The sequence below is a fragment of the Dendrobates tinctorius genome, unplaced genomic scaffold (assembly GCF_039654945.1).
Source record: "Dendrobates tinctorius isolate UK_male_01 unplaced genomic scaffold, ASM3965494v1 ptg000028l, whole genome shotgun sequence".
In the NCBI taxonomy this organism is placed as follows: domain Eukaryota; kingdom Metazoa; phylum Chordata; class Amphibia; order Anura; family Dendrobatidae; genus Dendrobates; species Dendrobates tinctorius.
Genome location: NW_027361696.1, coordinates 83,053,028 through 83,079,739, shown reverse-complemented (window position 1 = coordinate 83,079,739; position 26,712 = coordinate 83,053,028). Strand labels below are relative to the sequence as shown.

At 41.9% G+C, this 26,712-nt stretch overlaps 1 protein-coding gene across 7 annotated transcripts in view; it reads right to left on the bottom strand.

Moving 5' to 3' along the window:
* The window catches only part of LOC141085596 (serine/threonine-protein kinase BRSK2-like), a 443,438-nt gene that overhangs the window by 67,531 nt on the left and 349,195 nt on the right, over positions 1-26,712 (bottom strand). For all 7 annotated transcript variants that reach the window (XM_073571101.1, XM_073571102.1, XM_073571105.1 and 4 more), the window contains 2 exons: positions 23,303-23,449; positions 22,712-22,743 (listed from right to left, as the gene is read on the bottom strand). In XM_073571101.1, coding sequence (XP_073427202.1) covers positions 22,712-22,743; positions 23,303-23,449 — 179 coding nt within the window. The remainder of the gene's footprint in view (positions 1-22,711; positions 22,744-23,302; positions 23,450-26,712) is intronic.

Here is a 26,712-nt window from a genome sequence, read left to right as displayed (position 1 = left end):
AGTTTCAGTGGTGGTCTTGTGGGGAAGGTGACTTGACGGACAGACGTGACTGGTAATAGGAGGGGACGGTTTGTGAACTAGAGACGGAGATTGACAGGATAGAAGGGTGACAGCTGGGAAAGGTGGATAGGAGAGTGCAGTACCTAGAAATGACCACAAGATGGCAGGGGGGAGTAGCTTAGGACTCAACATCAGCTTATGGCTTGAGAAACGCTTAGTCATGGGGTCGGGGAGATAGGAACCCAGGAGGGGAATTCCCGGTGATGGAGGGGATAAATAGAACAGGATAGGGTTCCAGGCAGGCTAGTCCAGGGAGGAGCTCGGTAGAAGACGGTGAAGAGAGAAGAGCTTGACCAGGGGACTGACAGGAAAGAGACAAACAGGGGGGGTGGCCCTGACCCGACAGACCGCAGGACAGATGAGGCCCTGGGGGTACCGATTGGACTATTGGTCTAGGACAGCCCCAGCAAAAGATCCGCGAGGGACGTTACTTCGACTGGAGGAAAGGTGCAGGTACCTGGGCCTGGAGACAGAGAACTGTAAGGTACTGCGGTGCGTGGTTGTGGTCATCAGGAGGACGACGAATAAAATCCGGAACTGTTACAACTGAACTCTGCCTCCGCCTCGTCCTTGCATCGCCTGGTGTCTGTGTCATCCGGACAGGGTAAGCAGTGGTACACCCCCCCAATTCGGCCCCCTACCACAGTCTTACAGTGATTTTCCAGGCTTGGAGATTAAGCCTGCAGTGACTATGTTACTGCAGACTTGTGAATCATCGTAGCATGCACAGTGATCGCTGTCAGGATTCTCTTGTCCAGGGAGTGGGCGCTAGTATGTGATTTGCATACACATTCCTACTAGACGTGTCCAGCCTCGCTCAGTTCACTTGTATTCAGAAAGGCCATGCAAATCTAGTCGACATGTGACCTCATGTATGCAAATCATATACTTGCTGACGGCACCGGAGAATCCTGACAGTGCTGTTCATGATGTGAGGATTCACAAGTATGCAGTCACATAGAAACACTGTAGATTTCAACCCAAAGTCTGGTCAACTTCTTTAAAAGAGTTGTCCAGTCAAAATCCATAAGGGAATGTGCACACGTGCGGATTCGTGGAAAATAAACCACTGCGTATCCGCGCAGAATTTTCCCCAGCATGTGCACAGCGGTTTTTATTTTCCATAGCCTAACATTGTACTGGACATCACTTTTGACTCTGCAGCGGATCCGCAGGGCCAAATCCGCTGTGGATCCGCACACAAATCTGCAACGTGTGCACATACCCTATGTCTGCAGTCACTCTGTGTGACTGCAGGCTTATGAATCCCCCTAGTGCATGCACTGTGCGCTGCGGGAATTCACCGGTTTCTGAGTCAGAGGGTATGTATGCTATATACATACTCCTGGCCAGATCCCTAATGGGTGTGGCCTTGCTCCATAAACTTGTATAGAGCGAGGCCGTGCCCTGACTAGAGGTGAGGCCGACTAGAGGGCGCGACCCCCCAGAAAGGGCACATATAGAGATCAATACAATACGATTAATCACACTGAGCTGCTAGTAACCCATAAAGTGGCTGTGCAGGTGCCTGAGACGAGTGGACCTGAGTGACCAGGAGGAAAAGCGCCGAAACAGAGACCAAAGCTGACTGTGCTAATCGAGCCTGTGTGAGTTCTACTTTTAGGTCACATTCACACCTTTATTATTTGGTCAATATTTTACCCCAGTATTTGTAAGCCAAAACCAGGAGTGGATGAAAAATACAGAAGTGGCTTTCTGTGTCTATTATACTTTTCCTCTGATTGTTCCTCTCCTAGTTTTGGCTTCCAAATACTGAAGTAAAATACTGACCAAATATTGAAGATGTGATTGTGGCCTACAGAAAATATGGTGCCTTCCTGCTGAAGTATACGAGTCTTCAAAAAGCTGCGTCCTCTTTTACAAAACTGCTGCATTGCGCCATTTTGCTCCTGCCGGCGGATGACAATGACACCATTAGTAGTGCATCCATGCGAAAAACCAGTTTACAATACATTGTGTTTGGGAGTCACATTGGTTTGGGCTTCAGAAGTTAAGAAAAGTACATAAACAGCATATAAAATCTGAAGGAGAGTTTTCAGACTTCATAGTAAAAGTGGAGCATCGGTCGGAAAATCAATATATAACATAATGGGATTTATGCAGCAGCACAGAATTAGTGTAAAATAATGCAGTTTCTGTTCAGTGTGAAGGACATTTTCTGCAAGGCTTTTGTTCTCCATCAAACATTTGCAAGGGTAAAAAAGTATAACCGTGTGTTACTCAAAGCAATAGCCTTGAGTGTGAGCCATAATATTTTTCAGTAATTTTATATATTTGAAAAATACATCCTGCAATATAGGAGAGGAACTTGTGATCTACCTGAAGTCCTTCAACTCCAAAAATGTTTAATCCCTTCCCAACCGGGAGATTTTCCATTTTTGTACTTTTAATTTTTCCTTCTTTTCTTCCAAACTGTCAGAATTTTTTTATTTTCTGACCACATAGCCGTATGTATGAGGGCTTGTTTTTTTTAGTACGAGTTGTAGTTTTGAGTGGCACCATTTATTTTGCCATTCAATTTTCTGGAAGATGGTGAAAGAAATTCAAGTGTGGTGAAATTGTGCAAAAAAATTCCGCAATTGTTTTTTGAGTCTTGCTTCTAACGCATTCACCGTTCTGTAAAATGACCTGGTAACAAGATTACTCAGGTCAGTAGGATTCCGGCGATACCAAACTTGTATATATATCTTTTTAGTGGAGGAAAAAAAAAAAATCGGAATTCCGAAAATAAAATTTGGCTTGTGCAGCCATTTTCTGAGACACGTAATGTTTTAATTTTTCTGACAATCGAGCTGTGTGAGGACTTTTTGTTTGGTTAGCTCAAGTTTGTATCTGTACCATTTTTAGATAGATAAGACATTTGACTGATTTTTATTGCATTTTTTTTGCGGTGTTGTAAAGACTAAAAGATCTCGAGTCTGATTTTTTTTTTTCGTTACACTATTTACAGATCAGGTTAATTAATTTTATTTTTTGTTAGACTGGACTTTTATGGATGCGGAGAATCCAAATATTTTTTTTTTACAATTTTGTAATTTTTGTAATTTTAATGAGGGGAAAACGGGACTGATTATAATTTTTTTTTCATTTTTACTTTATTTTTTATCCTTAGGGGACTTGAACCTGTGATCATTCCATTGCTTATACTACAGTATATACTGCAGTACAATAGTATAGCAGTATATAGTGAAAAAGACATTCTCTTGATAGATCCACTCACAGGATGGGCTTTATAGATGGACCAAAATGGTGGCAACAAGTGCCATCCGCAGACCCCTGCAGCCATAACAACCCATCAGTTCTCTATGGTTCGCATTGCACGGGAGGCAGTTTTAGCCAGTGACTGAGCACAGCGGCACTAACGTCATTACAATGCTACTGTCAGAGATAGAGAGTAATCGGAGTGCACTCCAGCCTCTGTATTTACAGGCAGATGCCAGCTGTATGTTAAAGCCAGCATCTGCCTGGTACATTGTGAGTTCAGCTCCTGAGCCTGTTCCATATACGGAGACCTGTCAGAAGAAGTACTATTAAGTCTTACTGTATGTCGGGAAGTGGTTAAAGGGGACCTTTCTCTGGATTTTTAATTTAAAGGGGTTGTTCATTATTACACAACCCCTTTTCATTCCACATCTTTGGCCTCATTAAAATAAAAACACTTATACTCAACTCCCATGTCATTGCTATCCCAACGTTGTCTGTGCTTGCATTCCAGTTGGCTCAGGAGAGGTTGTGATGTCACATGAGCCCTGACCCCAATCAGCGCAGGCTTCACTATTTCCTCCTTCGGACATGTTGAACATCATCAGGAAGCCAGGGCTGCAGTTGACTCCTACTTCCTCTTGATGTTCGATTTGTTCGAAGATGGGGACAGTGATGCCAGCACTGATTGGACACAGAGCTTGTGTGTCATAGCAACTGCACGTGAGCCTCAGGAATGCAAATGCCGACACCGGTAGAATGTTGTCGGCATGTGAGGTGAGTATAAGTGTTTTTATTTTAACTGGGCAAAAAGGTGGGTAAAGACAAGGGGTAGTCCTAGTAATGGTCAACACCATTAAATCAGTACTTCCTCCAATGAGTGCCACTCCACTGAGCATGGAGCAGTTTTTCTTTTTCTTCTATGCCCCTGTGTTCGAAAGTCATCCCCCAGTGTGACAAAGACAAAAATTTTTCCTTCAGCCACAGAACTTCTGTGGACATTTGATTTTTCTCTTCTAATGCTGTGTGCGTGCCCACCAAGAAGTTCTGTGGTACATACCCAGATGAGAAAGACTGCATAATTATTACCAGTTTGCATAACTTTAGAATGGAGGCACACGGAAGAAAAAGGAAACTGTCCCAAAATCAGTGGAGAAATCGAGGAGGCACTCAGTTTAGATTTAAAAAAAATTCAGAGAGAGGTCCTCTTTAATGGTGGTTGGCCAATAAGACAATCTACGACCCTGATTAATTACGTCTTGCGTTTCATACACTGGTCCTAATTGGGCTTGTGCCGGAATAAGATGAGACAATTTTATTAATTTGGTGTATTTTATCAGTTGGGTATACCACTTTGGACTGTGCCAAAAATGTTACTCCAATCAGAAGTGACACTTCTAGAGTAAGAAATGCCAACACTTTTCATGCATTGATAGTGCGCGCAGCCACCGCCGTCCACCCACCACCGCCATCTCCCTAACTACCTCCATTTTAGTGGAGCTGCTTTAAACTGGAGTGAAAACGCCAAAGCTTGATAATTTTTTAACACCAGTTTTTATTACAATCAGCCTCTATGCCTTCTTGAAGTTTGGGGTCAGTGGTTCTTGACCAATAATTACTCCTCTTGATTGCGCTGTCTGTAACCACCGCTCAGCGCAGCCCAGCGTTTCATTACCTAATAATTCCACACCTCAACATGTGTTTTACTGTGGCAATAACTCCCTGAGAAGTAGATGAAGTCGTTATTGGAAAAAAAATAAAACAAGATGGTCGAATGAGCCATCTATTTAGCTTCATAGTCAAGTCTGTCCTTAAATCAAAACACAAAACTGAACTCAATTTCGTCACTTAATTTCTCAGTTCAGTTCAAAATCCTGTCTTCAATTCATCTGGTATGTCCCATTATCCATTTAAATATTCTTATTTGTATGTGTTCTGTCTCCGACTTAATTCATGATCTTTGACTGTCTGCTTGTTTACATATATACATTGATTTGCTGGGAATATCCATAATGTTCAGTTTCAGCCATAGATTTAATGTTTTCATTGTTTTTGGCTCCATCTAGTGACCAGAGTCATAACTGCAGTGTTATTGTGATTTAGTTTCATTTTCTATTTCCCTCCCTTCACAAAATATTTTGGGAAAGTTGCAAAGCACCCTGGTAAGTTTGCAAAGGATTATGGTTTAGTCCAGCCCCCATTTTTCCCCCCCAGTCCTCCATTTTCTCTCAATCCTGCTTCCTGGGAACATCTCATTCCTCTACTCCCCTTGTGTCCGCATCGCTGGTAGGTAATCACGCTTCCTATATCTAATTCCTATCGCATATTACCCTGCTTAGTTAGCTCTCACCTGGTTAGCTATTAGTGCAGATAATGTATGTTATGTATATTATGTATTCCTATGAACCCAGTACTGATTGTATTTATATGTTTTAGTCAAATGTCCAAGAAAAAAGAAGAATATTTGGCACCACTGCCGCCACCTTGATGTGCACTATAGTACGGTACAAACTCACACATCTGGGCTGCACGTCAGCTACCCACAGAACGGGTGCTCAATCCAAAGAAAAATATGCATAGCTACATTGTATGAAAAAGAACAAAAGGGATGGCACTCACCGTTCTGAAGAAGTGAATTTATTTTCAGATAAAAAGCATAGGCTCGGGAGAGATGTGTGAACTGTGGACAACGGCTGTTTCACACCAACTGCGCTTCAACGGGTCCCGTTGAATTCACTTCTTCAGAACAGTGAGTGCCATCCCTTTTGTTCTTTTTCATACAATGCATTTATATGTTTTACTTGTAGTTTCACCGCGTCAATATACCACTATGTTCAATAAAGCACAGATTCAACCTACAGTCTCCTTATTGGACCCCCGGTATAGCGGTTTAGCTGCCAGTTAAGCTACATGAAGTCTGCTTCAATTAGTGAGGACAGAACAGTATGGTAACATAATAGTTTATGAGTAGTCCAAAATTACCTATAATTGCTTATCTTTGTTCATTGATTAAAATTTCTAATTTGTTTCAAAAATTAACGTGGCTGCTACTTTAAGTTAAAACTAGATTATGAAGAATTCTATAAAATATTATATAGAATTTTTATGTTTAGCGTTACAATTGAGGCTGGTTTCACATTAGCGCTTTTTAAGCGCACGCACGGCCGGGGGTAGCTCCGCCCCCCGAGCCGGCTCTCTGCCCGGTGTGCCCGCCCCTTGCTTGTAGCGCCGCCTCCTAGCGCACAGCGGCGCCTGCGATCGGCGCACCCTATCTTTAGCATAGGGTGCGCAGATCGTGCGCAGGCCGTGCGCTAGTTGCGCTTTGACCTGCGCTGCGCACTTTTGACGGTGCGCCGTGTGCGCCAAAATCCGAAAAGTTTGATTCTGGTGCGCACGGCGCACCGTCAAAAGTGCGCAGCGCAGGTCAAAGCGCAACTAGCGCACGGCCTGCGCACGATCTGCGCACCCTATGCTAAAGATAGGGTGCGCCGATCGCAGGCGCCGCTGTGCGCTAGGAGGCGGCGCTACAAGCAAGGGGCGGGCACGCCGGGCAGAGAGCCGGCTTGGGGGCGGAGCTACCCCCGGCCGTGCGTGCGCTTAAAAAGCGCTAATGTGAAACCAGCCTTAGAAAGCCTGATGTCATCTGTGGCCTCCACGGGCTTCCATTAGTATAGTGCAGATCTGTTTGGCATGATCAACTTTTCCCCTACTGCACCTGACAAGGACCGAAAAAAAATCTCACACCGCAAATTAACCTTTTAACAGATATTTGCCTTTGCTGATCATCTGTTACACTTGTTTTTGCTAAGAAAAGGCTCCACGATGTCTGTAGAAAATATTCTTAATTGGCATAATCATCCATTCAAATTCTTTATTGTTTGAACAACTTTAATTAAGGGTGTGCGTGCGCTATGATTAGTTCTTCAAAAACAAAAGGCCCAAATACTGATTTTACATGAGCACACAGTAGCAACATTCAAGGAGAAGGGTTAACTTCTAACATACCGGTCACTTCTCTCCAGACATTTGATTTCTATACAGCAGTTAGCTGTTCACCTCCCTTCCCCTACCACACAGATCCTGACAAACTGCTGCCAGAAAACTTGCAAAATCAACAGCCCACAGCATCAGCTTCTCCCAGAACAGGTCTGCTACTCAAGGCTTTCACAGTCCAGAGCCATTTACTTGTTCATACAGTTGTGGCCAAAAGTATTGACACCCCTGCAATTCTGTCAGATAATACTCAGTTTCTTCCTGAAAATGATTGCAAACACAAATTCTTTGTTATTATTATCTTCATTTAATTTGTCTTAAATGAAAAAACACAAAAATAATTGTCCTAAAGCCAAATTGGATATAATTCCACACCAAACATAAAAAAGAGGGTGGACAAAAGTATTGGCACTGTTCGAAAAATCATGTGATGCTTCTCTAATTTGTGTAATTAACAGCACCTGTAACTTACCTGTGGCACCTAACAGGTGTTGGCAATAACTAAATCACACTTGCAGCCAGTTGACATGGATTAAAGTTGACTCAACCTCTGTCCTGTGTCCTTGTGTGTACCACATTGAGCATGGAGAAAAGAAAGAAGACCAAAGAACTGTCTGAGGACTTGAGAAACCAAATTGTGAGGAAGCATGAGCAATCTCAAGGCTACAAGTCCATCTCCAAAGACCTGAATGTTCCTGTGTCTACCGTGCGCAGTGTCATCAAGAAGTTTAAAGCTCATGGCACTGTGGCTAACCTCCCTAGATGTGGACAGAAAAGAAAAATTGACAAGAGATTTCAACGCAAGATTGTGCGGATGTTGGATAAAGAACCTCGACTAACATCCAAACAAGTTCAAGCTGCCCTGCAGTCCGAGGGTACAACAGTGTCAACCCGTACTATCCGTCGGCGTCTGAATGAAAATGGACTGTATGGTAGGAGACCCAGGAAGACCCCACTTTTAACCCCGAGACATAAAAAGCCAGGCTGGAGTTTGCCAAAACTTACCTGAAAAAGCCTAAAATGTTTTGGAAGAATGTTCTCTGGTCAGATGAGACAAAAGTAGAGCTTTTTGGGCAAAGGCATCAACATAGAGTTTACAGGAGAAAAAAAGAGGCATTCAAAGAAAAGAACACGGTCCCTACAGTCAAACATGGCGGAAGTTCCCTGATGTTTTGGGGTTGCTTTGCTGCCTCTGGCACTGGACTGCTTGACCGTGTGCATGGCATTATGAAGTCTGAAGACTACCAACAAATTTTGCAGCATAATGTAGGGCCCAGTGTGAGAAAGCTGGGTCTCCCTCAGAGGTCATGGGTCTGCCAGCAGGACAATGACCCAAAGCACACTTCAAAAAGCACTAGAAAATGGTTTGAGAGAAAGCACTGGAGACTTCTAAGGTGGCCAGCAATGAGTCCAGACCTGAATCCCATAGAACACTTGTGGAGAGATCTAAAAATGGCAGTTTGGAGAAGGCACCCTTCAAATATCAGGGACCTGGAGCAGTTTGCCAAAGAAAAATGGTTTAAAATTCCAGCAGAGCATTGTAAGAAACTCATTGATGGTTACCAGAAGCGGTTCGTCGCAGTTATTTTGGCTAAAGGTTGTGCAACCAAGTATTAGGCTGAGGGTGCCAATACTTTTGTCTGGCCCATTTTTGGAGTTTTGTGTGAAATGATCAATGTTTTGCTTTTTGCTTCATTCTCTTTTGTGTTTTTTCATTTAAGACAAATTAAATGAAGATAATAATTCCAAAGAATTTGTGATTGCAATCATTTTCAGGAAGAAACTGAGATTATCTGACAGAATTGCAGGGGTGTCAATACTTTTGGCCACAACTGTATGCCATGTTATCTCTATGATAGCTAAATGTGTTACAGCGGAACTTGTGTTGAGCGTTACAGTTCTACTAACACTACAGCTGTACTACTAGCCAGATTTGTCGCTCAAAGAAAACCCTCCCTGCCAGAAACTAGGAAGTAAGGAAACTGCAGAGCTATGAGCTGCTGAAGAGACAACTAAAGAATACCCCTTTAAATGAAATTGCATCAAACACAAGATATTGATAAAAGGGAAAATGTATCTTCTGTCATAAATTCAGTACATATCAGCAGATTTTGGTTTTGATTATTTGGTGAATGTCTGTGATTTTCAATGATCATGTTCGTTAACTAGCCACAATTTTTTCTGTAAGAGCACAAAAGTTATTCTTGTAGACCTCAGCTTAATATTTAAAGAGATTGTTTCATACCCTCATCAATATGTCCCAATGAACCATACAAAATTGTGGAACTTTAACTTGTACAATGTGCACCAGAAGTCCCGAATGATCTGATCATTGGTCAACCAGGTAATGCATGTTTGTTCCCAGACTTGAAGCCAAGATTTCTTTCATCACTGATCTCCTTCATCCTAGGCAAAGATTCAATTTGCTTTCATTTTCATAGTTAAGACAGCCTAGCATACACCAGTATTTGCAAAAAGTCCTTCGGCGAAGGACTATTAGAAGATCCCAGGTAGGCATATTCCATGTTTGTGCTGCCCTGACTTTTATAATAGGCTTGTGCATAGTCTGATGATGTGAGAAATCATTGGAAACTGATTGCAAGGTTTGGTATGCCACAACACTGAACAAACGACTATCATTGTCAAAATTGTTCATACATCTCTACTGCGTGCCAATTCTGAAAATGCAAAAAATATGGTAAAGAATATATTAAGCATAAAAAAGTTATAAAAGTGGCTGAGGCTCCAATATAAGCTGGCAAACTAATGTCACATCCAAAAATGAAAAATCAATTTGGAGAGTATGAAAATAAAGGCAAGAGGATTGATTTTTACAGAAAATCCTTGCTTGTGGCTCAGTATGGAGTAATATAGTAATGCATTTATGTGACCGTGGTTGACATATCTCTGAAGCAGATCTGGACTCTGGCACAAATATCACCACCGTGAGAGTAGAGATCTGGGAATATGGATATTGATTTTGGCCGGTATTAAATGCAAGACGTCCAACCTGAAAGTAGCAACTGATGAATTATGCACGGACGAGGATTGTGCTGCAATGGAATAAGCATGATGTCATGGCTCGTTGATGTATGGGGTGGGGGATTTTACGTCTGCATCTACCATAGCCAAGTCATTAATCCTCTGGTCTGGTAAAAAAGGAAATCAGGTTAGTGGTCTATTTCAAGGCGGATGATGGGCTGATTCAAGTCTGCCAGATATAGAAGTCGTTGTAAGGGTTACATTAGTAGGCAGGCATGCTATTACCCAATTTATTCCCTAGTTAATGGGGTAATAGAGATCATTTCAGAGTGGAAGAAGAGGATTCTGAGGGTGCGCCTGCAGTGTCTGGTGTTTAGTCCAGAGATTACCCACAATTACAGCAGATCATTTTATTAGCATCTATAACCATATATGAACGTATTTCCCAAAGGCAAATGTAAATTATATAATTGTGTGGCAAAATTAAGTAGAAATTACAGATATGGATAATATTAAAATAACAAAGCTGCAAGCTAGATGAAGCTGTGATAAGGGTCAGGCAAAGTTGAGAGACTTCAAAAACAAGAATTAATAACTACCAATGGTCCATAAATGAGCGGTCATATTTATATATTTCTAATAATATCACATTAGCGCTTATTTGATTCATAAATGCAAACTTGTGCAACTTTCTAAATAGTTTTCTCTTAAAATTCTCTACCATTCTGTAAAATATTCAGGATTGAGAGTCCTCAGTAGTTGATAACTTTTAATGACTAACTGAAAAGATGGTAACACATTGCAAGCTTTCGAGACTACTCAGGTCTCTTCATCAGGCATAGACTAATACAAAATCTGAAGTCACATCACTTCAGATTTTGTATTAGTCTAGCCTGATGAAGAGACCTGAGTAGTCTCGAAAGCTTGCAATGTGTTACCATCTTTTCAGTTAGCCATTAAAAGGTATCAACCACTGAGGACTCTCAATCCTGAATATTTTTCTATCTACTGGCTAACACGGTACAAAGATATACCGTACATCTTTCCTGTACCATTCTGTAGAGACTGTGCAACTCCTTTACAAAGCTGGCTGTGTTGCTGCTTTTGCCATAGATCAGATTGCACACTACTCCTAAGGGCGCAGTCAGACAGCTGCATAAATGGGACAGAGATTGGAACACAATGCTTGGATCAAAAATACATGAAGCTGTCACACTCGGGTCAGGAAAATCACCGGCTAGTCCGAGCATTGCGTTCTGATCCGTTTTATACTTCCATCTGACTGCGCCCTAAGAGAGCATTAGCAGGAAGTATGCTGTATAAAATATGTGGGTTTTTCCGTTCATTTTTTCTCCATCCATTTGAATGTGTAAAAAATGCTGCAAAACATGTATAAAGAATTGACGTGCTGCAGATTTCAAAAAATGCTTTGATGGTTCAAATCTTTAAGGTATGTCAATGAGATTTCGGAAACGCCAATCACTTTGCTGGTACTGTAAAACGCTGCATTTTTTCCGGAGTAAAAAAAATAAAAAAACTTTGAAGAAACGCAACGCGTGAACAAGCCCTAAGAGGGGAAAACAGTACATGAATAAAGTTGTGTTAGTACATGAGAGCTAGTGAGGACAGCAGCCATCTACAGTTACACAACTCGCATCTACCAGGAATAAACTAGGAGGGACTCTCCCACAGGAGCCAAGTTTAAAACTAGAAACAAGCTGTAAATCAGGGGGACTTAAAAAGAATGAATGGAGATTGCAAAGTGAAATTTAGTTAAACTTACTTTTTTTAAAGTCCACTAACAAATGCAGAAATATTCACAGTCATGTCCACCTGTGCAACTAGTTTTTATTGATCCAAAGCAGCCAAAATATCAAATGATACAACTATACGAATAGTCTGGATTAAAAATATCCAACTTCTTTTGTGTCTATGGAGATTTATACGTCTCCATAGTTACAGACTACAAACAAACCCTACGTAGTCTGATCCTGCAGTCATTCTCTCTGAAGTCAGCTCTGTCCACAAAATAGTGGTAAGGATGGACATACATGGTTACAATCTATTTCTGACCTTCCAGCATAAAAGCGGGCAGAAGAGCTTCATACTGAGTGATCATTATAACTTTTTGCCATTTTTTATTTTACCGAAAATACTTGATCAAAATAATGTCATATTCTAATTCAGGAAAATGCTCTACACTCTCTAGTGAGGAACATGAAAACAAGTAATATGGACATAATAAGATAAGGATTATTGAATGTGGAAATCCTATTACTTTCTACTCTCGGGACATGGTATTATTTTGCGTTAATTCAATTATTAAGTATTTATGCTGTCCCATATTCACCAGCAGATAATTTACATTTCAATAGTTGACCTGTTACCTAAAAGTTTTCTTTGTTCCTTATGATTTATGTTCTGGAACTGAGTTGGAAAGATTGAAAAAGTTCAACAGATGGACATCGGTAGGTTCACAGAATCCTCAGGGTCTCGTTTCATTTAGCGACGCACCAGCGATCCCGACAATGATACGACCTGGTAGGGATCGCTGGTGCATCGCTAAATGATCGCTAGGAAGCTGCCAAACAGGCAGATCTCTTCAGCGATGCAGCAACGATCCAGCGATCAAACACAGCCATGCGCGTTGGCCAGCGGGACACCGACAACGAAAAAATGGCCCAGGACATTCCAGCACGATCAGCGATATTCAGCGGGGGGGGGCGGTCGCTGCTATGTGTCACATGTAGCGAGATCGCAGGCAAGATCGCTGTTGCGTCACAAAATCGGTGAGATGGGGCCTTTATACTCCAAGGCCAGACAACCCCTTTAATGTATGAAGTGTGCGTCAATAGTGATGTAACTGTAATAGATGCAGAAGATTCAATTGCACCCCAGCCCTGGAGCCTAGGGGGCCCAAAAGATCCCTTTGCCTCATATGAAAAGACAGTTACTATTAAAAACCTGTATTAATTGGAGGCCTTGTTGGAGATTTTTATTGGGAATAAAAAAAATTAATTGAATCTGTAAATGGACCACAACATCTATCATATGAAATGTTACTTGGTCCCTGGACTTCCAAACAAATTGATATCATTTGATAGAAAATTGATTGGTCAATAACAAATGGAAAGTGTGATGAAAAAAGTTTCAACACTTATAGTGCTGGCATAATGCTTATAAGGAGGAACTGACCACTCAAAAAAGAGTGGCAAATTACATAGCATGAGAATTAAGGCAGTCCTAGGACATATTAGACTGGTATGTGCACAAAAAGAAGTTTTAATATATGGAAAGTAAAGACAGTAAGATCATGCACTGCATTGACTCAATAGTCCTGATTCATCAATACCAACGATTTGCATGCCAGCCTCGATGAAGAGTGCACCAAATTGATTAACGGATGTATGCCAGAAATACATTACAGTAGGGGACTGGAAGATATATCTATCTATCTTAACCCCTTTCGACCGCTGACGGGATAGTATGTCAGCGGTCGGAGTCCCCTGCTTTGAGGTGGGCTCCGGCGGGGAGCCCACCTCAAAGCCGAGACATGTCGCACCTATTAACTAGTTAAATCCCGCTGTCAAGCGGGCATTTGACTACCGCTTCCGGCCCCCGTCACATGATCGGGGGTCGGCGACGCGTTGCCTTGACAACCAGAGGTCTCAAAAAGACCTCTATGGTTGTTGCAGACACATTGTCGGCTCTCATAGCAATGCAGTAAATCTGCTACATATGGGCGATCTGCTCATCGCCCATATGTAGCAGAGCCGATTAAATATGGCATGCTTCTAGCCTCCCATGGAGGCTATTGAAGCATGCCAAAAGTAAAGAAAAAAAATTGTGTTTAAAAATTAAAAAAAAATAAAAAACCTAAAAGTTCAAATCACTCCCCTTTCGCCCCAATCAAAATAAAACAATAAAAAAAAAAAAACATGCACATATTTGGTATCGGCGCGTTCAGAATCGCCCGATCTATCAATAAAAAAAAAAGAATTAACCTGATCGCTAAACAACGTAGCGAGAAAAAAATTAAAAACGCCAGAATTACATTTTTTGGTCGCCGCGACATTGCATTAAAATGCAATAACAGGCGATTAAAAGAACGTATCTGCACAAAAGTGATATCATTAAAAACGTCAGCCCGGAAAGCAAAAATAAGCCCTCACCTGACCCCAGAGCACGAAAAATGGAGACGCTACGGGTCTCGGAAAATTGTGCATTTTTCTTTTTAGCGAGGTTTGGAATTTTTTTTCACCACTTAGATAAAAGAGAACCTAGACATGTTTGGTGTCTATGAACTCGTAATGACCTGTAGAATCATAATGGCAGGTCACTTTTAGCATTTACTGAACCTAGCAAAAAAGCCAAACAGAAAACAAGTGTGGGATTGCACTTTTTTGCAATTTCACAGCTCTTGGAATTTTTTTTCTCATTTTCGAGTACACGACATGCTAAAACCAATGATGTCATTCAAAAGCTCCTCATAATGCATAATTCCACCTGCTTAGGAAGTGACAGGGTCCACTTACCGCACAGGTTGCACCAATAGCATGTCCACCCCTGCTTAAAAAAATACATGCAGAATAAAATCCCTCCCCACATCCTTTTCCAGTATAGTCAGTGTAATCCGCTCATGTCAACTAGCAGTATCATAATGCAACGTGTCCAGCTGTGAGCCCCGGTTCACACTTGGGTGGTCACCATGTGGTTGTCTCCTAAGCTGATCAGTTTTAATAAATACTGGTTGACGCTATCCTAGAAAGCAGCCATGTTTTTGTCATGTAGTGCTGTAATGAGCCTATGAGAAGTTATATAGTCTCCTACTGTGGTTTGTAGGATCAGTTTACACAGTGCTAAGATTTTTGGAACTATTTTTGGACATTTAGATGATTTATATAGAACAGTTAAGAGTTGCACAAATTTTTTTTTTGCAGGATTCTGGACCATCGGTCATGTCAGAAATTTGTGGCTGCCAGACTAAAGCCCTGCCAACTTCCTGCTAACTGCTGGCATTCCTGGAGCCTCTTCTGATTAGTAGGTGCGTGAGTGACATCATCCATGCATTGGCCATAATGATGACGTCATGCGAGACCTACAAATCAGAAGAGGCGATTGGGATGTCGGCAGTTAGGAGGAAGTTCATAGGGCTCTGGTCTGGCAGCCATTGACTGTCAACGTGGTCTCTGGACCAGAGTCTTGGGAAACCAGTAATAGTTATAATAGCAATAGATAATTTGAAAATACAAAGGAACAAGACAATGGAAACATGGTCCCCATTCAACGTCTAGTCACCAAATAGGTGATGCCAGGGGAGAGAAGGATCGGGCAGTTTTCTGCTTCTCCCTAGAGGTAAGACACTTTGAGGAGGGTCAGGTAGTGGTTTACGCTCCTCCTACCATACAGAACAAAAGCTTGCTCAATCAAACTGGGCATGCATGTGTATGGAAAAGGACTGAAGAGATAGCGGTGGGCTGAACTAGCTTTTATAACCACCTTAAGAGATATTGTTGTTGAAATCAAAGTATTAGATGCAGTCTTGTTGATGGTCTCACATCATCTGCTGGAATAGCTGTATCTCAAAATTCTCAATTCAAGGGTAAAATCTTTCAAATCTGTATTCAGTGAAAACCGATCTCTCCATTACTGATCATTCACTCACAGTTCACTGATAAAGTCGATATTCAGTTAAGATAAGTTATCAGCTCATTGAAGGATAAGCAGACAGTTGGTGCTTTTAGAATTCTATGGAGGGGGAGGAGCAAGAGGCGGACACAGACATTCTGCTGCAAGTTCCACTGAAACGACAGTTACACTTTAACTACTTTATTGATTTTCCCTGCACAGAGACACTCCTGAGCCACCCACTGTGCAGGGAAGATAGCTCTGCACAATCACGATTTTCTTTTTACAAATAAATCAATAGTACGAGTGAAGAAAATAAACTTTGTACTCTACAGAAATCTGCTTATTTCTCCTCATGGGCTGGTCATTCACTCTCAGTTCCCCGATAAAGTCTACACTCAGTTAAGATAAGTTAGCAGCTCACTGAAAGCTACGATGGCAGTTGGTGCTCATAAAACTCTATGGAGATGGGAGGGGTTAGAGGTGGGAGGAGCTGGAACAAAACTTACATTTTTTAATAGAAATGCCAGTTGTAACTCAACCCCTTTATTCTCATGGTTGACAGGAGTCCAAACCAGACTTCCATCTTTCCGATTTGTCATAAGATGTAAAATGATGGAAATAGCCTTTTAATTTCCATATAAAAAAAATCATCGCTCTTGGTATTTTACAACAGAACATAAAAGGGTATAAACCTTCTAAGTCACTTGCAGATGGGTTTAACCTCAGTCTTTTTTCCTGTGTGGCCCTTGAATGGTTAACATGGATGAGGTTAGACAGCTGTGCGCTTGGCCACAATTTATCATGGTCTCTTGAGCTTCCATTATGCCAAGTCCCTAAAACTGCCAATGCTACACAGCCAAGGGAACTATGTACATATGGACCTAATTAAGCATCAGCGCTCTAAAGGACTATTATTTCAATCATTTTATAATTGGTTTAATTCCATTTAAGCAATGTAATTTCATATAATGAATCAAGTATTTAGAAAGCTTAGGAAATCGCACTGTGGCTTTTCACACTATAAGTAGGGATTATGATTGATGGATGCGATAAGATTAAAGACTATCACTGTGTATGGGCATCTTGGCACCGTTACCATATAGTCCGCTAGTTTTCCACAGTCTCATAGCGAAAAATGTTGGTAATTTTTGAACACTCATCTTGTATAATTTCATTGTTCCTATCGAGCTTTTAGTTGTACCCAAAACCCGTAGAAAATCATGGTGTTAATATCCTAAGGCTGAATTCACACTGTCAGTGCTCTTATTGCAATACCCGGACCAACCGCTGAGCTAATTGCCTAAAATATTTGAAAATTCAGCCATATAAGTCAATTAATTTTCACTCCTTCTCAGTATGTTATTCCTCATCAGCATTCTGCCAGCACTATAGGTGCATTAGCTTCCTTTTCCTCGCTTCCCAAGCATGTCTTTTTTTTTTTTGGCGACAGAGCAGTATACGGGAATTTTTTTTTCTTTTGCAGAGGATTTACATCTTTCATTTGTACAATTTTGGAGCACATTTTAACACTTTTTATCCTCTTCATCAGCATTCTGCCAGCACCATAGGTGCATTAAATTCCTTTTCCTCACTTCCTAAGCCTGTTATTTTATTTTTGTTGACAGAGCAGTATATAGGAATTTTTCTTTCTTTTGCAGAGGATTTGCATCTTTTACTTGTACAATTTTGTAGCACATTTTAATCATTTTTTTGTGGAGGCAGAATGAACCTGCATGTTTTTTACAGTATTTGTGACTTGACATGGGACAAGTAACAAACATTCTATTGTACTGATCAATATAAACTTGGTGATTCAAATTTCATATATATATATAGTTTTAAAAATTCTTAGAAAATTTAAGGACTTTATAATGGAAAACTGAGATTTTGTTGATCTAACAAACAGCATACATCATTACATGTACCTCTCAGACTGATGAGGTAGGTGTACTTACTTTAAAGATCCATGTTAGAATCTTCCTTTTGGAAAACTTTTCTGCCTGACCGTCTTATGCATTTAACAAAAGAATGGCAGAGTACCAATGTATTCACAAACTAGACTCAATTTCCGCCCACCCATCCTGACTGACTGACAGCTGCAGCTTGTATTGAGCAGTGTGAGGTTTCAGCAGCAGCAGTGGAGGTGGGGCACTGAGGAACTGTCAATCAAGGTAAGTGGGCAGAGACTGAGTTTAAACTTTCAAAAACAATTATGGAGCCATTCTGACATGAATTTTCAAAGAAAGCACTCCATCCTCATCAGGTTTAAGAGATCTATTTAATAATGCATGCATTATGCAGAGTACATTGTGAAATCTGATGACAGATTAACTTTTGAAATTTTTTTTACTTTTTTTTTACTAGGGTACTTAAAATAAAATGATATTCCCACCTCCAAGATCCTATTCCAACATGCAGTAGGTGTATCAAAAATATTATTAGCAAAAACTTCCTATTAGAAATGTAGTATAGTTCTTCTGATTAGCTATGTCCCTTACCCCATGTACGGGGCATTGCAGTAGCTTAACGATCCATGTTTACGAACATCACAACTAACTGACTTTATATGAGTGGTCGTAACCATGGATACCTTAGCTACTACAATGCCCTGCATATGGATTAAGCGACATAGCTAATCAGAAGAACTATAGTACATATCTAATTGTAGCTATTTGCTAATAGTATTAGTACATATTGGGATAGCATCTTGGAGATGGGGATACCCCTTTAATGTGTCTGATCTCCTTACCTGCTTAGATACAACGCAACACTTCCATATTACAGAACATTATGGGTATAACTGTAGATGGTGGCCCGGGGGGTGGTATTGTTTGGTCTCCTATCCCATAGGCCCCCTGAAATCATGCAATCACCCATGGGATGATGAAGGGAACCCCCTACTTCTGTTTAACCACTGAGATTCCAGCTGTTTAATTCCTTAGATGTGACAGTGGTATCTGAATTATTTCCCTATCCTGGCCACTAAAGTTACATTGGCTCTACAGTCCTCTCCAAAAGCATCTGTCCTCTGCAGGACATCGTGGCACATCATCATGTGAGGACCCTATGATAGTCTGCTTAGCCAGACTAGCCAAGGACTCATAGGATCATGGCTGCAGCTATTTATGGAAATATCCTACATTTTATGAGGAAGCCTTGCTTTACTCACTGAAATTAGAGCAGACATATTATTACCCCTCAGGCTAATCAATGTTCTTCTTCGTCAACCATAAAGTGAGTGACTGAAAGAACAGAGAATACGACTCCTGCAAAATCTAAAAGCTATGTAATGTATAAAACTAGGAATATAATTTTATAGGGAATATTAAATAACGGCATTATCTTAAAGGGAACATGTTACCTGTGATTTGGACATCCTTTGTAAGGCCATAACTAGGCCTGCCCTGGTTACAGGCTCTCTATAATAATAATTGTGCATAATTCATCAATAATATATCTCAAGGACATTAACATTAAGGGATTAAATGGAATCCCTCACCAGTTTTTTTTCTACCCCATCTGAGAGCAGCATAATGTAGTGGCTGAGACCATGATTCGAATGATGTGTCACTTACTAGGCTGCTTGCTGTCATTGTGATACAATCAGTTTTCTCTGCTGCACATACAGCTGAGCTCAGTATGCTGAGCTGTGTATAACCCTGCCCACACTCCTGATTGGCTGCTTTCTGCCTACACAGAAAGCTGGCAATCAGTGGTGTGGGCGGGTTTATACAGAGCAGTTGACTAGGAAGCACAAGACATCTTGCTGATAAAACACTGATTTTATTGAAAGAGCAACACAAAGCACAGTCAGTGACATTTCGCTGGAATCAGGGTCTCAGCCCTTACATCATGCTGCTCTCAGATTACATAGAAAAAAAATTGGTGACAAATTCCTTTTGGTTAAGAAATTGATATTAAAAAACACATTCACCTGAATATCTCTATCCATCTATAAAGTGAACACTTAGGCCTCTTTCACACATCCGGTTTGTGCCATCAGGCACAATCCGGCATGTGTGTAAAAAAACGGATCCGTTTTTTTTAACGCCGGATGCGTTTTTTTGTCATTGAGAAACACATGCGCTGGATTGCGCCGCATGTGCTTCCGTTTGTTCCGGTTTTTACCGGATCCGGCAGAATTCTCCCGTCCGGCGGCTGAACAGGACGCATGCTGCAGCGTTTTTTTGTCCGGCGCAAAAAGCCGGACATGGCCGGATGAGGTCCTCCCGGCTCTGCGGGACAATGTTACTCTATGGCACATTCTGGCCGCCGGATCAGGCCGCCGCATGCACCATTTGACCCTGTGCGTATGCCCGAAGCGCTCTCTCTCTCCTTCCTCTCTCTCCTCTCTCCTTCCTCTCTCTCTCCTCACCGGCCTCGCTTTTCTTCCCCGCTCTCCTCACCGGCCTCACTTTTCTTCCCCGCTCTCCTCACCGGCCTCGCTTTTCTTCCCCGCTCTCCTCACCGGCCTCACTTTTCTTCCCCGCTCTCCTCACCGGACTCGCTTTTCTTCCCCGCTCTCCTCACCGGCCTCACTTTTCTTACCCGCTCTCCTCACCGGCCTCGCTTTTCTTCCCCGCTCTCCTCACCGGCCTCGCTTTTCTTCCCCGCTCTCCTCACCGGGCTCGCTTTTCTTCCCCGACTTCTTTATAGCTAATCCGGCGCCGTAAGTTGCGCCGCATACCCTGCGTTCCCAGCCGCATCCGGCTCTCCAACTTTTCGCCGCACCACGCCGGATTTCCAACGCCGGATGTGTGAAAGAGGCATAAAATTGGGACCAACTGGAAAGACTTGGGAATGTCGAGAAACCAAATTCACATTTAGTACTAAGGTCCAGTTTATATTCATGAACTCCAGCTTTGTTTTGTACATAAGACATGACCGTAATGAGTATTTAGTATTTATTTGGCTATACCATGGTCTTTTGCCACTCACTATAATGTTGCTTAGACCTCATTCATCTTTTCGCATATAAGCACCATCCATGGTTTTTCCTCCTAATCTGAGCTTGATAGCCTGTATTCCTATGCAGCTGTCATGTTCAGGTCAGGAGAGCCACTAGCCAGTCTGAGGACTGAGTTGTGATCCTTGGGCTAGTAATATGTCATTTGACTGCACCCTTAATTAAGGCTATGTGCCCACGTTGCAGAAATGCTGCAGAATTGTCTGCAGCATTTCCGCAACTCCCCTCCGCGGGTAAAACGCATGCGGAATTCACATGCGTTTTCCCACAAAACACAAGCGTTTTGCAAGCATTTCTAGCTTGCGCTTTTGAGTGATTGACAGGTTGGTCACACTTGTCAAGCATAGTGCTTGACAAGTGTGACCAACTTTTTACTACTGATGCTGCCTATGCAGCATCAGTAGGAACAGATAGGATGCAAAAAATAAAAAAAAAATAAAAAATAAGGATATACTTACCCTCTGTCGGGACCCGGAGTCCTCAGCGGCGCTGCCAGCAAGTTCCGTTCCTAGGGATGCATTGTGCGAATGACCTCTGATGACGTAGCGGCCACGCGACCGCGACATCTTCAGAGGTCATTCACGCAATGCATCCCTGGGAACGGAACTTGCTGGCAGCGCCGCTGAGGGCCGGGAGGACTCCAGGGGCCGACAGAGGGTAAGTAAAACCCAATTTTTTATTTTAATTCTATTTTTTACAGGAATATGGTACCCAGGGCATGGAGGAGAGTCTCCTCTCCTCCAGACCCTGGGTACCATCAGCACATGAAACCCTAGGTACCATCCGCACATGAAACACTCACTTTTCGCATGGTGGGCATAGCCACCTGCGTAAAGTGATCGTTTCAATGCAATCCTATGGCGGCGGAATCACCACAATTCCACAAAATTAATGTACATACTGTGGATTTTTCCGCAATGCGATTCCGCAGCGGAAGAATCCGCAGCATGGGCACAGCAATTGCGGATTGCATTGAAAATCAATGTGATGCGTTTTGTTAGCGTTTTTTAAGTGTTTCCGTAGCGGCAAAAATGCGGCAGAAACGCTTAAAAAATGCAACGTGGGCACACAGCCTAAGGCCAGGTTCATACTGCGCTAAAGCAGACCGTTCAACGCATAGCGTTGACGGTCTGCGTTTACGCTATAGCATAACGCGATCGCGTTATGCTATACTGCTAGCGCAGATGCTTCATCTGCGCTATCAGTGACGGACCCTCGGACGCAGCAGACCGCGTCCGAGGGTCCATCACAGAATGACGGCACATCGCTAGCGCATGCCGATTATGGCATGAGTTAGCGATCTGCTCGTTAATGGGAGTAAATGGCAGCATTAACGGATTGCGTTACATCACGTTATGCCACAGTGTAACGCAATCTGTTAAACGGACTGCATGAACGCAGTATGAACCCAGACTAACACTTCTATTGTTGAAAATTCTTTATTTTGCTGCATTTTTTCCACCCTTGCCTAAAACTTTTGCACAGGACAGTATTTTGCAGCATGTGCATGAGATTTCTTAAAATCTTATGTGCTTGGTACCGTAACATACAGTGGATTTTCCACAAACGAATACTCAGTGGGAATCCGTCGTGTTTTCGCACTGTGGATTCTTCTTAGCCTTAGGGATGTTTTTGAGAACTAAAATGCAATTATAGGATGAAACAAATACAGCACAGAGACAGGAATTCAAACTAGGTAGAATGTACAGAAACCGATGTCAGTTGATGTATGTGATTTGCAATGTTTGTCCAGTTCTACACATGCAGAATTCAATACATTTTGTCCATAAAAGTCATTAAATGTTATATGAAGCATTTACAACTGATTCCTTACACATAACAATCCTGTATACTTACAGATACCACGAATGCTTCTGGATCTGATCTAGCTGCAAGATAAACAGTAAGGAATTAACACTTCATTTAAAAAAAAACCTATATAAATGATAAAAACAGAAAAATCAAAGTTTCGATGCCCCAGGGATCAGATGTCTGGTGATAGGGAACAGTCTTTTTTAGTACAAGAGTGCAAAAAAGCTGGACGACTCCCATTGTGTCCATTCTTTACAATCCGGAAGAACCCAATGACCAGAAAAGGATAAAGCTTGGTCATTACAACATATAACACTAGCACTAAACCTTAGTTCACTGGTGTTAAAGGGGTTATTTGGCCTTAGGGTCCAAGTCTGTAGTCACTCTAAGTTCTAAGCATGTGATTTGCATAAATGCGGTCACATGCCGACAAGACGTGCACGGCCTCACTCCATGCAAGTACACTGAGCAAGGCAGAACACGTCTAGTCAGAATGTGGTGGGAAATATTATTATCACACCTACTACATATTGGGATAGGATCTTGGAGATATATATATCCCTTTAAGGATTACTGTGACAATAAAACGCTATAAACAGATGTAGGCACAAAAATAGGAAAAAGTACATTACTCACACTGAGGCGTTTCTCCGGTTCCACCTCTATCATGCCTCTCAGCAGGTTCTGACAGTCTGGTGGGATAAAATGCGGCATGTGAAATACACCACGTTTCACCTTCTCTAGAAGCTGGCGCAAGTTATCATCATCAAAGGGCAATGCTCCCTGCAAAAGAAGAATTCATTAAAGATACTAACACACGGTCAGAAAATTTATGGAATACGATTCGGAATGACTAATCTATAAATTTAAGTCACATTGTATAGCATTTATGACTACAGTGACAAGAGGATTGCGCCTAAGTAGAAAAAAAATTGCAAAACTGAAGTCGCTACATATAACTTTTATAACATCCAAAACATGTAATTTTCTTGCCCCCATTGGAATCATTGCAAATGTTTTTTTTTATATTAAGAGTCTTTGTTGGACCACACAAATGACAGCCAACGCAGTCAGTCTTATTGAGCTGCAAGAATTGCTTGATCTAGTAGATTGGTGTTGTGTTATGGCTTCTGTTCAAATTCTCCTTCCTAACACTCAATAAAATAATGAAAACTATAAGATATTAATCTTAACATGGGAAATTTCAAGAAGAGGACCTGACACCAGGTCAAAAGTTGCCAGTTTTTACTCTTATTTTATTTTTGCTTCTTCCCAAAACATTCCCTTTTTTAAATTCACTATAAGATTCCAGAGATATGGGATGTTTTATTTTGGAGTTAATTTGCATGGTTGCTCACAGGATCCTCAGGGGCGTGTCTTTAGGCTGCTCTGCATATCTACTCTGTGAGCTACGCCCCCTTGGTAATGCCAAAAACATTTAGCAACAAATAAAATGGCACAACTCTCTGGAACCGTTTAGTGGATTTTGAAGAAAAAAAACTTGACAAAGTGGAATACTCAAGGGAACAGCAGGAATGAAATAGGAGCAAAAATTGGTGTCTTTTTCTTTGGTGACAAGTCCTCTTTAACCTCTTAACGAACAGTAAAGTGGACCTGTCACAAGGGAAAAAGAGGCCAAATTTTGCTCTTATTTTTTATCTATTGCTCCGTTGAGCTTATCAGCAGAGGCCTTAAGGGCCCGTTACACATAGCGATATCGCTATAACGTCACTGGTTTTGTGACGTAGCAGCGATATTGCTAGCGATATCGCTATGTGTGATACTTACCTCCGACCGCTCCCCCGCTGTCCATCGCTGATCGCGCGAGAACGCCCTGGGCCGTTTCTCGTCGGCCACTTCCTGCTGGGCTTCCTGTGGCGCCGACGAGCGACGCGTGGACGAGGGCGGGAGGACGTCAGGATCGCCGCGTCTGACAGGTAAGTAGCGACCCCCGACCCCTGATATGTCGCTGGTGAGATCTGCCAGTTTGGCAGCTCACTAGCAACCACTTAGCGATGCACCAGCGATCCATATCATTGTCGGGATCGCTGGTGCATCGCTAAGTGTAACGGTACCCTTAGGAGCTGAGCTTAGCCCATTCCTGGCAGATCATGGCTCTGTCATTCAGCCATCACTGCCTTTAACAGCCGCGTCTGGAGTGGAGATCCGCCCACTGCTGTTAATCTGTTAAATGCCGCTGCAATTCTCTGACAAGCATGCCTCCTGGGGGCACATACTATTCTTACCACTCACTACTGCACTGCAGAGTGCCGAAGGAATTGCCTTGCTGAAGATCCTCATGCCCGTCAAGACGATACTCCTGTGAATGGCAGCTTCTGGCTAGAGTTCATAGGAGACCGTGATTTGTGCTATATACAACAATACTGTGATATTGCTGTAAATAGTACAAGCTGTCACAGGTTCAATTCCCCTAAGGGGACTAACAAATACAGTTAAAGGTTTTAAAAAGTATTAAAAAGCGTAAAAAATAAAAAATTTGAATCACCCCTTTATCTCTTATTTAAATTAAAGATCTTGAAATTTTTAAAAATACACCTATGTGGTATCGCTGCGTCCAAGTTCAAGCTATCAAAATATAAAATACATTGACCCAATTGGTAAACTCTGTAAGAAGAAAAAAACAAATTCCAGAATTGCTGTTTTTTTTTTCCACAACAGCTCCCCCCAAAAATTGAATAATAAGCGAACAAAACATTATATCCAGCCTAAAATAGTACCAATAAAAAAATCAGGTCGCCCTGTAAAAATTAAGCCGTCAAACAGCTCCAGCAACTGCAAAATGAAAAGGTTACGGGTCTTGGAAAATTGCTACATGTGCAGAATTTCAGATTTTTTTTCCAGATTTTAATTAAAAACAAAAAACAAAGTAAATTCGGTATCTACGTAATTGTACTGACCTGAGGAATAATATTTCCAGGTAATTTTTAGTGCACATTGAACACTATAAAACACCCCCAAAAAAAACAATGCGGGATTGCAGGGTTTCTCGCAATTTCAGCGCATTTTCCAGTACATTATATGGTAATATCAATGGTGTCGTTCAAAAGTATAACTTGACCCATAAAGAATAAGCCATCTTTATGACTATGTGGATGGAATATAAAAAGCTATGGCGTTTGGACGAAGGAGAGAAAAAAAACATAAGCGCTAAAAGGAAAAATCGCCTGGTTCTTAAGGGATTTTGAAGAACATCGATACTTAGGTACATGGTATCTGTCACCTCCCCATAAATATCAGGACCCAAGGTTTCCTACCATTACCCAGGTCGTCACGCTGCCTCCGTTGGCTTGTCTATATCTCGTGGTGCATATCGGTGCACCACAGGTCACCTTTTTCAATTACTCCATGGTCCAGGTCTCAGGCATGGTGGTGGTGGATATAAGATAATACAGGCCACCTGCCAGAGGTTTCAATGTTACTTTATAGCTGATCAGTATATTTCTCTCTAGAAAAATCTGTTTCTGTGCTTGTCGTAAAAATATGGTGCAATCCATGGGGCAATACCAACAGCTACTCAGATCAACATATAGTTCTGCATTATGGACTGTAAAGAACCCGTGTGCATGAAGCGAATATTCAATAAGTGTTCTTGTTCTTACTTGGATATGTACGGCTGCCTATCCCCGTTACCTCCAGAAATCTAGACCTCTCATCCACTTATAGCAACGTGCTTGCACAAACTATGACCGGAACTTATCTAACCTTTAGTCGTCCCTCCATATGAAGGGGAAATGTTCACCTCCTAATTGCTGTGGTGGTCTAATTTTGGCATTTTCCTCTTCAGCTTTCTTACTAAAATTTTCATACCTTAAAGAGGATATCGGAGAGTTTGTGAAAAACAAACAATGTGCCAAAAACCAACAAGCAGGTAGTTGCTACAAACCTGCCTGTTGTGCCTGACGCGGTTCAATGCCGGCCAATAGACCGCTCTTGCTGGTGATTCAGCTGCCTGTGCTGACGTCACGTCAACAGAGAGGCAGCTTTTCCTTTCCTGTTGACGGGGTGGGACTTCAACGTCATGCTGA